The 13,546-nt window shown below is 46.2% G+C and overlaps 1 protein-coding gene across 4 annotated transcripts in view; it reads right to left on the reverse strand.

Annotated features, from left to right (window-relative positions):
* PPP2R5D (protein phosphatase 2 regulatory subunit B'delta) overlaps positions 1-13,546 on the reverse strand; it is a 741,061-nt gene that overhangs the window by 80,291 nt on the left and 647,224 nt on the right. For all 4 annotated transcript variants that reach the window (XM_069608914.1, XM_069608915.1, XM_069608913.1 and 1 more), the window contains one exon: positions 2,230-2,302. In XM_069608914.1, coding sequence (XP_069465015.1) covers positions 2,230-2,302 — 73 coding nt within the window. The remainder of the gene's footprint in view (positions 1-2,229; positions 2,303-13,546) is intronic.

Raw genomic sequence — 13,546 nt, forward strand, 5'->3', positions numbered from 1 at the left:
TGGGAAGGGAACCCCGATATATCTTGTGTACTGGTTTGAACTTTGGGAAGGGGAAGCTGATTGCAAGCCAAGAGCTGGAAGAAGCTTAGAACTTTATTTTGAACACTATTCATTTCGATGCCGACATCCCTACCCCTTGTGTGGGCAAGTATAGGTTTTGGACACAGACAGACATTTGATTTGGACTTCCTGAAACAGACTATCCTTACTTTTCTTGAGCTAGGGAAATCCCACCTTAGCATAGGGCAAGTCTGCCTTTTAAGTTAATACAGATTTTGTGAACCAAACTTGAACCGGTTATCTGTGCCTACTTCATGATGCCTTCACACTAGATGCCGACTGGAGAATGTCTGTGAACCCCCACCAGAAATGTACAATAGTGCAATGGAGTTTACCCCAGCACTCCAATCATGGAAGAGGCAGCATTCAAATAATTGGCTATCTAATCCTGGCTGGCCAGCAAACTTCCTCGTGTGCCGTTATCCTTTCAGGGATGTTGTGGAGTAGGTTGCCTGGAAAACCCTTACTCGGCCTAACACGGTTCCCATTGATATTGCTTTATTTTGTTGCCTCTATTCACAGCCAGAGAAGGAACATCTATGGTCATTCCTGGTGCCACATATTATGAAAATAACCGACCAAGCCAGTAATTTGAAAAGACAGGGCTTAAACCACAGGCCACCATAACTCAAGGAATTCAAGAAACAATGTAAAGAGTAAGTAAACTAGAAGAGAACATTTAAGGCACTTGTACAGCCCTCTGGTGAGGGCTGTACAACCACTAAACCTAAGAGAGGGGCTAACACACATGGAAAGAAGGTGGAAACAACCCTCTCTTAAAAGGTACATAACATGGATAAAGCATCCAAGCCCAACTTTCGGGTAGGAGAAGCATGCTGACACAAAGGTACTATTAGTTCCTACAATTATCTCTTGAAAAAACACCACAGTGATATACTGAAAAATATATGTACGCATTTATTATGTTACACATCTAGATTTCTAGAAGTTCAAATAGAAACATGGACAAACAGTATATAAATCCCCCTGTATATAAAAATAGTGATGTTTTGGGGGACCCTCATCACTCCAATACCTCTAGTGTGGGCCCACTAGAAAAAAGGAATAAGACATTCTAATAAAACAGTACAAAGTCCCCAGTGCCTGAACACACAGATATAGTCCTGTACCTGGTGGTAAGCACAGCACACAGACAAGGGTGGGAAGAAAAGGTCACCAGGCATTCTGCAACACAGGGAAAAAAAATCTTAATACAGGATCCTAAGGCCAACACTGACACGGTACGTTAATCCTGACTCTCAAGAACATAGTAATAGGAAAATGAAAATATAATTAATAATGGTACTGGAGGGTGGAAATAATTCCTTTGCAATGTCAAAGGCCTCCAATACACCAAGGCACATTTTAGAAACAATTATCAGTGTAATACACATTAAAAAAAAATAGTCACATAGAAACCAAAATTACCTAAAGTGAAAACATGCCTTCAAAGAGAGGTGGAGATCAAGAACGTACAATTACATTTTAAATCCCTGATAGATTCTCCAACATGGATCTGGTGGCTGTTTACAGATGTCCAGATCGTGATGGAGTTATTTCGTAAGAGGAGTTGTTGAAGTAAGGTATCCATTCGAAAATTCATTTAACAAAACATAGGTGCATACAATAGTGAGCCACGGTCTGAGGAATAGGAACTTGTACCAACCAACCTGATGGCAATAGTCAGCGAGCTTATACGCAAAAGTGGACCAGTTTATATTGTAGAAGTGTGCACAAAATATCTGTTCATTATCAATTCATATTTTGCATGCAAGGAACATGTGCACCAACCCTTCGTCATATCGGATATGGTCCAATGATATGAATGCTTCCATTGGCTCTTCCTCACTAGGTCCCCTATTAGGTGCAAGGTGCGAACTGGCATTTCATCACACCACTAGGGTGGCACAGTAAGCATGTATGCACTGGCACTCTCTCATTAGGTCTTTCACAATCTACATGCTAAGAATCTGAGTAACATTGGCTGCCATCAGAACTCCAATCTATACACCAAGAATGCATGTAGTGCTCATCTGAACACTTATGAGGTATAGTGGATTGCTAGACAGCTTCATGCAGGTGGGTGTGAGTTATGGGGAGCTAGGGAGTGATGGGGAGGGAGTTGGTGGCAGGGAGAGGGCGGTATTTCCAGAACATTTTTACACTTACCTGGGGGTTTAATCTGGCAAGTTCTTCTATCTTGTGCCACATCTCTTCTCTCTCCTTTACCTTAAACTTCCCTCTGTAAAATAGAAGACATGGATAATGGAGGAATGACTGATATGCTGACAGAGACATGGCTGTAAAATCAGACTGCAAGAAACACAGATGAGGAGTGGCATTCACCATGAACAGTTAATCACAAGATTCCTACTCTGCCACAGTAGAAAAGCTTGATACTTTGATAGTATGCGCATGCCTAAAAGGGACTGGCCCCTCTAGCCTCCAACTGGAGACCTGCCTAGCAGAAAATTATTGAAGATTAAGTTTTTAAAGTGCATTTACCAAAGTCTTCAGACTGTATGAAAAGGATACTAGTTCAGAGCAGAAAACTGGAATTCCTCAGTCTCCACGGATGTAGATCAGTGAGTTTGGCCTCAGCCCTCAGAGCTTGAGCAGTGGAAGGAAGTGACCAACAGTCTGGGCAGCACACACACAGTCAAGCAGCAAGCCAAATAGGGGGGCAAGTTAAGTGGGGATCCGGCATGGAGCCGGCAGGGGAGCCTAAGGAGAGATTATCCCTCAGAGATGAAGGAAAGTCACTTAATTGTGATCTCAGTTCCATAGTAAATGTGTATGAATATCTCAACTACATTCCCGATATCAGAACACTTAAAGGAAAAGTGCCATCAAAAAATGTTACTGGTTCAAAAGATGGGCCATGACCAAAAACATGCATTAAACCCAATTTTAAAGAAAGTTCCTATGTAAACTTTTGAGCAAACGAGGATCAAAGCTTTTACATGGGAGCATCCATTTTGCCATTTCAGGCAGCCTCCTCAGCTCATGTTCAGCTCTGCCCTGGCGGCATTAATCAAGCAGCAAAAGCCCCCCGCCCCCCTTCTACTGGGAGCTTTTGCTTACTGCAGCCAGATCAGAGCTGTACATGAGCTGAGGAGGCTGCCTTCACTTTCATTTTGCGTTTTCGGTGCTCCCCAAGCCCATGGAAGCACAGAACAAGTAAAATGAAAGTTAAAAAGCAAAATTGCCGCAATTATAAATACAACGTTGTTGTATTTGTTATTGCTGTGGTTGGAAAACCACAGAAATCATAAATACAACAACGTTGTATTTCTGACTGAAGCGGCTTTCGCTTTGAGTCTCCTGGGCTCCCCCAAACCTGGGGAGTCCAGGAGACTCCAAGCGAAAGCCGCCTCAGTCAGAAATACAACTATGTGTTTGTAAATGCTGCGGTTTTCCTTCTACGTTTCTCGGACTCCGGAAACATTGAAAGAAAACCGCAACATTTTTAAATGCAACAACGTTGTATTTATGTTTGCTGTGGCTTCAGCTTTGAGTCTCCTGGGCTTCCCCGAACCGGGCGTCCCCAAGAGACTCAAACCTGAAGCCGCCGAATGTTTGTAAATGCTGCGGTTATCTATGTTTCTCAGGCTCCTCCTGCTCGGAGGAGACCGGGAAAAAACTGCAGCATATTTAAATACAACAATGTTGTATTTATGTTTGCTGTGGCTTCAGCTTTGAGTCTCCTGGGCTCCCCCGAACCGGGGTGGCACAGGAGACTCAAAGCTGAAGCCACAGCAAACATAAATACAACGTTATATATGCTGTGGTTTTCTTTCCAAGTTAAAAAGAAAACCGAAGTATTTAATTTGCAGTGCTTTTAAAAAATAATGAAATTTAAAGCACTTACAAGCAGCAGCTTGTGTTAATCTCTGCTCTCCAGCAATAATGAAGCAAAAGCAACCTGCTGGTAACATTTTATGACTTTGAGCCTTACTTCCTCAAAAGTGTACAAAGGAACTTTCTTAATGAATATTTTTGATCATAGCCCATGTTTTGAGCCAATAACATTGTTGATGGCACTATTCCTTTAATAAAAAAAGCAGCAAAATCTCTTGCAAATATTAAAGCATATAATTCAGCATTTTTACATTTTGTCTGCTTGTCTTTCCAACTTTCCTTCAGAAATGCATTTCATTGACACCCACAGATCATGGCAAAAAAAAGGAAAGAAAAATGCAAAATGTAAACAAGAGAAAATGACACTGACACTTAAGGCAGAAGGGTGTTACTGCCTACTATCGTGCACTGTACTGATTTAACTGAAGCCATTTATTTTGTACGATGGCAGCCTTTTTTTTTATAATGCACTTCATGCCGGACTCCAGCCTCTAAGCGCGAGACCGGGTATCAAACACATGCTGCTCGTCAATTCTATTCTAAATAGCAGTTTCCCTACCTAAAAAGCAAAAACAAAGGATCTGTCAGTCATGGTGTCAGAAATCAAAAGGCACCTTTGTGCCCAAACATTCTATCCTGACCCTCGCACTACAAACAAAATAATAAAGTGAGAAGGGGAATGTCTTTGACCTGGTATTTGCAAAAAGTGTTCAAAAATAAAAATAGAACAGCTCCAACGTAAATGTTCTCCAAGATGAAAAAGACCTTAGTTCCAGAGGGTGGTCCCTTCCCCTGGATTCTTCAAAGGATGGCAATGTCTCCTGTTCCAACAGTTATATGTGTCTTTCCTTGGCCCACAACAAACCGTTCGGAAAAAAAAAGTTTGTTAGCCTTGCATTAAGTGGTAGATTGGATGAAATACAAGCATTATGAGACCTCAGCCAGTAAGTAGTTTCTTTGGACTAAAAGAGCCCAATTCTTTATTAATTCAATTTCTTTTCTTTCAGAAAAACCAGAAAAAGGATACTACTTCTTTCAGCATTCCCCAGCTCCTCAAGGAGAAGGCCGCTACAGCATAAATGGTTAAGTTCTACTTGAAAGAATGTTCGTGGTTTTGTTTTATCTTTGTTTTTACTTCTGTCTCTGACTCCCTTATTTTACTGCTATGGTTTTTTTCTCTTTCTCCCCTGGTTGACTTCTTCTCTCTTAGATGTTTATTTTCTGCTCTTATTAGATTTTTCTCCTTTCGCCCCAGTTTGCTTTAGGAGTTGGCTTATAAAGTTCATTTGATCGTATGTTCCTCCTCAGACTCAGAACAACTGACAGCACATATGTTTTGCTGTGGCTGCAGGGAGGCGACTGGCATTGTTTCACAGCCTTACATCCGACTTCCTCTTCCTATCCAAGTGTTCATTCCGCATATGTGACTGCCTCCTTTGAAGTTCTCTCCCCTTCCACTCATGCACAGGTTCGCTTACATTTACGAAGGAATGTTCGTTTCTGTTATATGTTTAGAGATAGGTGGCTTCTCCGTTTCGTTCGACCTCTCACGTAGACAGACCTCACTCAGCCTTTCAATTACGTTTGCCGTATTACAGTTTGAATGGCCTTACCCATTTATATGTATACGCCTCCGCCGCCTCACTCCACAAATCTCTTACGTATAATTCATTCAGTCCTTCCGCGTTATCTGCCTTGTAGCAGCTTATCAGTTTCAGCTCCTCCCCTCGTTATCAAGCGTTACCTGCGTGATGTCTTTTCATTTCACGCATACGGCGAACAAAGGCTCGTCTTCGTCTCCGCCTCCTTTTCTGACTTCAAGTGTTGGCTCCGGAGCCTGTGTTTCGTCTTCAGCTTCGATGGTCCGGAACGCTGCTCTCTTTATCCCCCTGCGCCGGCAAAGAAATGTTCGTTAGAGTCCAGTCTGCGGCTCCTGGCAGTACATTGAAACGCGACGGTGTTTCTTAAAATAGCTTCTTCCGCCGAACTCCGTCTCTCGCTCAGGCGACACAACAACAGATATAAATTTAACTTGTAAACAACTCAATTATGCGCAACGGCGCGGTGGGATTTTTCCAATCTTCTTTCAACAGCTTTCTCAATACGCCCAGCTGAGTCCGTTGGGTTCGACCTCCTCCTCGTCACACACTGTTTCCTAGGATACGAAACACCGAGTTGTTTAGAGGAAAGTCCCTACATGTATCACTTTCTGGTTCAGTGTCTCTTCCTCAGCAGGGCTCCAGACTGCACAAAAAGAAAGAGAAAGACGTACACATTGTCACACCTTGCAAATCCTTCTTTAACACAAGTGCCGCCCTTATTTAACAAACACTGTCCCCTCTTGACATTTCTTGTAGGTTTGCAATTTGCCTGGTATACTCCCCTGCCAGGACTCTTTATACACTCCAACTGCCTGGTGCACTCTCCTGCCAGGACTTCTCTTGCACTTCAGTTCCTCTATTTCCAAAACTGCATATACCGTTCTTGGTTTGGTGTATCTATCTGTTTTAATGTTTGTTCAAGGGTTTCCCCACATTTGCATTTCAAGCATTCAAATGTTATTGGGGTTTGGGTCTGCACTCTTCCATTCTTACTCGCAAACTATCTTCTTATTGTTTGTCTTGGCAATCTCAGAACATTCAAATTGTCATTGGCACGGTCGCCAAAATGCCAAGGGCTCCCACTTGGTTTGGGCTGACTCACCGGCTCTGTGTAGCGTGTTCGGGCCTGTTCGCGCTTACGCAGCTTAGCTCTGCCACTTGCTTCCCACTGTTATCTCCGATGTCCTCTCCTCTATCTTTATCTCTACATGTGGTGTTCCCCAGGGGTCTAATCTCTCTCTCCCTGGCTTTTCAACCATTACCTGGCACTTCGTGCCCACTGCATTGCTGCTCTCTGCCACAACTTTCAGTGCTATGCGGATGAAACCCAACTCATTTTCAGGTTAGCTTCAGCCAGCCCTTCTCCCTTTCTCTCACTCATCTCTGAATGTCTGCTATCCAGGAGTTGTGTGCTGCCAACGATCTCTGCCTTAATGCCAGTAAGACTGAGATTCTCCTCATCGGCACACCCGGCCTCTTTTGGCCCTCTTCCTGCTTCTACCATGAGGCTAAAAACCATGGGGTCATCTTTGATTCCACACTCTCCTTCTCTCAAATCTTAGACATCTATAAGAAGTTACACTACCAGCTGCACCTCGTCAGAGGCATTTGTTAAGCTCACCTGACTTCCGCGGGGGCGTTGAGGCGTGGTTGGAGCCCTCCTTTGAACTGGCTCCTCAAAATCATCTTCCCCTTCTGAGATTGGTTGGGCCTGCGGCTCTGGCGCTGGGTGTTGCCCCCTGCGTGAAGAGGAGAGGCAATGAGTATGGAGTGGGGGTATCGTGACTTCCCCCAGCCCTTGCGTGCCAGAATACGGTGGGCAAGAACTTTCCCATATACGCTCACCTGTAATTTAGTGATGAACAGCTATCCATCCTGCTTTCCTTAGCAAGGGCGCGTTGAATGGACCAAGTTACTTCACTGGTCCGTGAGGGTGTTGACCCAGACCAGCTGTGACCAATCCACGTTATGGGTAAGTCTTTAGTATGATTATACGATTTAGAATGTTAGTATTTCGATTTAAAAGTAATTCTTGCAATGTCTCATTTCTATTTCCATAGGTTCGGGAGGAGGATCTGGATCGAAGAGGATCCGGGAGACCTTGGAGGCTGATTGAGTTCCAACAGTGACAGGTAAGATGGTCTTTATAAGGGCGCTTTAGTCTCTTGTGTTATGCGGCCATGCAAATGCATATGAGTCCTAACCTGTGTGTTCTGGTTTCCTCGTAGGTGCCTGCCAACGACGAAGAATTGTGTCTCGATGAAGATTGCAGGAGAGGCTGTCAGCATGTAAGAAGCGCGCTGCGCTCAGCGATGGAGTAGCTGAAGTGAAGACACTCTCAGAGATGGGTGGAAGACTGCAGGTAAGAAGCGTTCTCAGGAGAATCTTCAGGAGGAGGCTGAGAAGATCCAGAGAGGCACCGGTGAGTACATCGGAGAGCGTTAGCTTGGAAGCAGAATAACGCGAAGCGAGGGCACATGGATGGGCTGGCCTTATACAGGCTGGTTCAGGCCTCTCCCATTAGCTTTGCCTACCAACTCCACCTTGCCCTTCTTTGGGCCTGTAGCAGGTGCATTCCAGTTCTGATCCATGGCCACGCCTGGCCCAGCTGCACACGCCCTGGGCCTCGAGTGTGCAGAGCACACTTTCAGATGAGCCTGGCGCCAGAGGCGCCAGGACTGGGTCCAATGGGACCCCAGGGATGAGGACGGACTGGCCCCATGACTAGTGGCCATGACAGTATTGTTCCTTTCCTCTCCTTCCCCCAGAAGCTCACTCTTTCCAGAGCTCTGGTTCTCTCTAGGCTGGACTATTGCAACAGCCTCTTTCTAAATCTGCCTGCTTCTACTCTCCGCCCTCTGCAACTCATCCAGAACAGGACTGCGAGATTTGTCCTTCGCCTCAAGCCCAGGGATCGTAGCTCTCCAGGACTGAAATCTCTGCACTGGCTCCCAGTGGCTGCGAGGATTAAATTCAAAACCCTCTGCATTGTCCACAAGGCCTTCTGGGGGCTGGGGCCTCAATACCTTCAACTCTCACTTCCTAAATATCATCCTTCTCGAACTCTTCGCTCATCCGCCTCCAACTCCCTCAGGGTCAGTCGCTTCTCCAAGTAACGAGTTGGGGGTAGATCTCTTTCTTCAGTTGGGGCCTCTCTCTGGAACAGCCTCCCTGAAACTTCAGGAGAACCATCTCCGGTTCCGGAAGCACCTCAAAACCTCTCTCTTTGCTCCTACTTTCTCTCCCCTGCTGAATTTCCTTGCTGAAACTGAAACTGCACTGGTTACCTGGCCACCCTCTGATCTTGGGCCCAGGTCCCCTCCCCCACCAGTCGTACACCTGCACTGCCTCCTGGCAACACCCGCACTTGGAGGACTGTTTTTTTTTCTGTATCCCTACAGTCCCACTATCAGCACTGCTGGTCCCCACTTTTTACTTATTGTTTATTATTTATTCTATTATCCCATGTACTGCACTGTCTCCCCCACCCCCGCACTTTTTCCCCTTTTCCCCTTCCCATGCACTTGCGAGATCTGAATGACACCTGGTCTAGTAGGATTGTTGTCTCCATCGTCTCTCTGTTCCCCCTCCTGCGCCTCGTCACATCTTGAAACACTCTTATAGGCGCGTTATAAATGCCATATCATATCCTCCCTCTCTGGCTTCCCTCGCGGGTCCACTCCTGCACACTTGCTTCCTTTCAAGTCCCGGTAAGGATGACGCTGCCTCTCCGAGCTGCCGAGCACCCAGGAACTCTCTCACAGCTCCTGACGTCTCCATGGCACATCCTGCTCGCACTATGCTACTCTACTTCTCTGCTGGTAACCTCCACTGCTACGCCACACCAGCTTGTGCTTCCAACATTTGTACGCCTCTGCGGGAGATGCAGTGTCTTCTCCTGAACCATTTCGCGTAGTGTGGTGGCCATTGTTAAATGTCCAGCGCACAGGTGTTTTCACCAAACTACTAGCACAATCACTGAGCTTGAGGCTCCTGTTGCCTTGCATCAATTCCTTCATGCTCCTCGTCTCAGTACTGGTGGTCGTTGGAGTCTATTGAGGTTACTTGATGCATAGTATTTGGAGAATCACTTTCAATGATTCCATATGAAAAATTGGTCTTAAATGAAGGAGAATTAGGAAAAAGTGTTTTGTTGGAGCCTTTATGCTTCAAATCATAGATGGGAGTTTGGCCTAAATGATATTGGGAAAGATTTTTTCATTTTCCATAAAGGGGGAGGGGGGAACAAACACCTGGTAAAAGGCCATTTGGGTATTGGGCATCAGGGGGTCTTCCTCATACGCAAAGGGGATACCACGCCTCATCCAATGAAGCCATGACATCTCCCCAGTAGTTTCTGCTCCAATGTGATCCTCCCTTATAAATGTAGCCCCCAAGGTTAGGATCAAGTAGCGGCTGCCGCCCCCTGGCACTGCTGCAGTATCCGTGATGACTACATTGGATTCATCTCATATCCTCCCGCTTTTCAATACACATATTCAATGACGATACTTTGGTGGTGAATCATGATTATTTAGTACAGTTCCATTCTTCGTGACGAGCCCCATTTATCATTGTACACCATTATTAGAACAGCAAGGCCATCCCTGACAAAGCGAGGAGAGGTGAAAATAATAAGGTTACTCACTGTAGTGACTACCTTACTCCCAAGTCCATAGTCCCCTTTCCTCCATACTTATGGGACGGGACCGGAGCACTTTGTAAAAAGCATCATTTTTCAAAAATGTGTCCTTCCTCTCTTTTTACGCGGGGTACCGCACGCGGCCGTAGCCCCGCCCTCCTTAGCTCCGCCAAGGGCATCGCCCATCAGTCCTTTTCTATCACCAAGTCAGAGACCTTTAAGCAATAATAAAGGGACCTTATTAGAGGGGACGGCGGGCGTATGGAGGAAAGGGGACTATGGACTAGGAGTAAGGTGGTCACTATGGTGAGTAACATACTCCTATGTCCCGTCCCCTTTCCTCCATACTTATGGGAGATACCCTAGCAATCTCACAGGAACTACGGGTGGATGGAAACCCCCTACTGAAAAGGGGTTTTTAGCACAGCCTGGCCAAACTGAGCATCAGATCTGGAGCTCAGGTCCAAACAGTAGTGTTTACAAAAAGCCGATGGGGAGGCCCAGACAGCCGCTTTTGCAATGGTCTCGCAGGGGACATACCTTTGACATCCCTTTAGGAGGTTGGAGCCCCTGAACAGTGTAAGACTCCATAATACAGGCAGCGATCCATCTGGAGATAGTCGCTTTGGAGGCCTGTTTACACTGGATTACCAAAGGTCACCAATAGTTGAGAAGAACTCCTAAATTCAGATGTTCTGTCCAGATAGAATTTAAGAGCTCTTCTAACATCCAGGCAGTGCAAAAAGCTCTCGGCTTCCAAAGCCGGGTTTGGGAAGAAGACTGTCAAAGAAATAGACTGATTTATATGAAACTCAGAAACCACTTTTGGCAGGAAAGAAGGATTCATCCTCAGAACAAACTTATACTTGTGGAGAACCAAGAAGGGATGCTCCACCGACAAAGCCTGGAGCTCACTCGCACGTCTTGCCGAAGTCACGGGTGAAAGGAGGACACTTTCCACGAAAGGTGCTTAAGATCTACCGTAGCCATTGGCTCAAAAGGTTTATGGCACAAGGCCGTAAGGACCACGTTCAGATCCCACGTCGGGTGCGGTTTGCGAACAGGAGGGTAAAGACGCATTAGACCCGCAAAGTCTAATATAGCAGAAAAAGTCAAAACTCTAGGCGTCTATCTTCAGGCATCCTTGGGAGCAGAAGCCCACACTGCCTACCTCAAAAGGAATTGTCGCTATTACTTGAAACTATTGAAAAAAATCAGACCCTTACTGAGCCCACAAAATAGTGCGACAATAGCAAGAGCCACAATTCTTTCCCGGTTAGATTATTGAAACTCCTTACTCCTTGGCGCAAGCAATAAATGCTTAAAACAATGCCAAGTGGTGCAGAACAACATTGTCAGAATAATCACTAATACTTCCAAGAGAGATCATATCACAAAAAACAGAAAGGACCTACATTGGCTTGCGATCGAGGATCGCATCACATTCAAAGCCATTACCCTAGTACACCGATGCTTATATGGAAAAGCACCAACTTACCTAAAAAAGCAATTTGTGTGGTATGAATCACATTGCAACTTGAGGTCCAATAAATCTGGCCTCCTGCGAGTTTTCCCTACCAAAAAAGCTAAAGGATTAGGTAGGGCTTTCACGACCAAGGCAATCCTCACATGGAATAAACTCCCCCCGGGGCTGAGATTGGAAACTAATCATCTAATCTTCAGAAAACAACTCAAGACATTTCTCTTTAAATAAAATTCCTATTCCCGCCAGCCAGCTAGCTCATTTCTGTTCCAATGTCTGCTACATGTGATTTTGACTGTCCCGTCTTTATACTCCAGTCTGTCTTTTTGTGAAGCGCTCTGATGCCTGCGGGCTGCAGCGCTATGTAAACATATAAATAAATAAATAAAGTGCCTTTTAATCACTGGATTTGATAGTGAAAAAGAGCACTGGTGCGTAGATAAGTAGGCGGCAACAGCTGAAAGATAAGTCCTGCATGAGAGGACATGGATGCCCGACTCTGCGAAGGACAGCACTGTGTCAATCGTAGCCACCCTGGGGTCCAGTTGTTTGGCTAAGCATCAGTGGCAGAACCAAAGCCATTTGCTCTTGAACTGAGACCTCGTTGAGGGCTTCCTGGCTGCCTGAATAATGCGCATGTTATCAGCAGACAGGTTGAGATGCTCTAAAGATCTGAACTCAGACACCATGCCGCCAAGCTGAACGATTGTGGGGAGGGGTGCCACAGCTGCCGATCTCTCTGGTGAAACAGGTCGGGAACCAACAGAAGCCTGATCGGTGCACACACCGACAGATGTTGAAGCTCTGAAAACCAGAACCTGGCCGGCCACCACAGAGCTAGGAGCAGAAGAGAACAGTTCACTGTGTTCCTCAGTTTGCAAATCGTCCGATGAATCAGAGGCGGAAAAGCATAGGCCCTCATGTTGTGCCAAGGAATCTCGAGAGCATCTCCCAGAGAGGAGGCTCCCAGCCCGTTTCTGGAGGCATACAGAGGAAGTTTCCCGTTCGCCGATGTTGCGAAGAGGTCCACTTCTGGACTGCCCCAACACTGGAATATTTGTATAAGGACCTCCACTTTCAATTCCCACTCGTAGCTGACCATCGTCTGTCGGCTGAGGGCATCTGCAGTAACATTCAGCTGGGCTGGGATGTGCACAGCCACCAGCCAGATGCCATGCTGAACTGCCCATTCCCAAATCTGAATGGCAAGATCCACAAGAGGAAGCGACTTGGTACCCCCCTGCTTGATGATGTAAAACATGGACACCACATTGTCAGTGCGGACACGGACCACTTGGTTGATAATGACCGGCCTGAACGCCTTGGGCACCAGGAAGATCACCAGGAGCTCCAGATGATTTATATGGAGGAGCTTGTCTTGGGGCAACCAGAGATCGGAAACTTGAAGGTCCAACGTCGCACCCCACCACAGAAGGGAAGAGTACGTCGTGATTGTCACCAGCAGAGCAGGGTCCAGAAAAGACGTGCCCACCGATAGAGTGCCGAGAGACGACCACCACAAAAGGTCCGCTCTCATGAAAGCTCGAATCGATATCATTTTGGAGTCCGGATCCACAGCTTGATGCTAAGAACTCCGAAGAGCCATCTGCATCCGCCACATCTTGAGCTGAGCAAGAGGAAGAGCCAATACACACGAGGCCATAAGACCCAGAAGCCTCTGGAACCACCAGGCCAACATAGTCTCTAACTGCGCAAAGACTTGACACGCGGCCACCAGATATGTCATTCTGTCCCCGGTCAGGTATAATTTGCAGTCGATCGTGTTCCAACGAAAACCCAAGAAATTCAGGTCCTGAGAGACCGTCATGGAGGATTTCCACCAGTTCACAGACAGCCCAAGGTGGAACAAGAGCTGGAGGAGAGATTGAAGGTTGCTCG

The sequence above is a fragment of the Ambystoma mexicanum genome, chromosome 4q (assembly GCF_040938575.1).
Source record: "Ambystoma mexicanum isolate Mex_15411 chromosome 4q, UKY_AmexF1_1, whole genome shotgun sequence".
Taxonomy (NCBI): Eukaryota; Metazoa; Chordata; class Amphibia; order Caudata; family Ambystomatidae; genus Ambystoma; species Ambystoma mexicanum.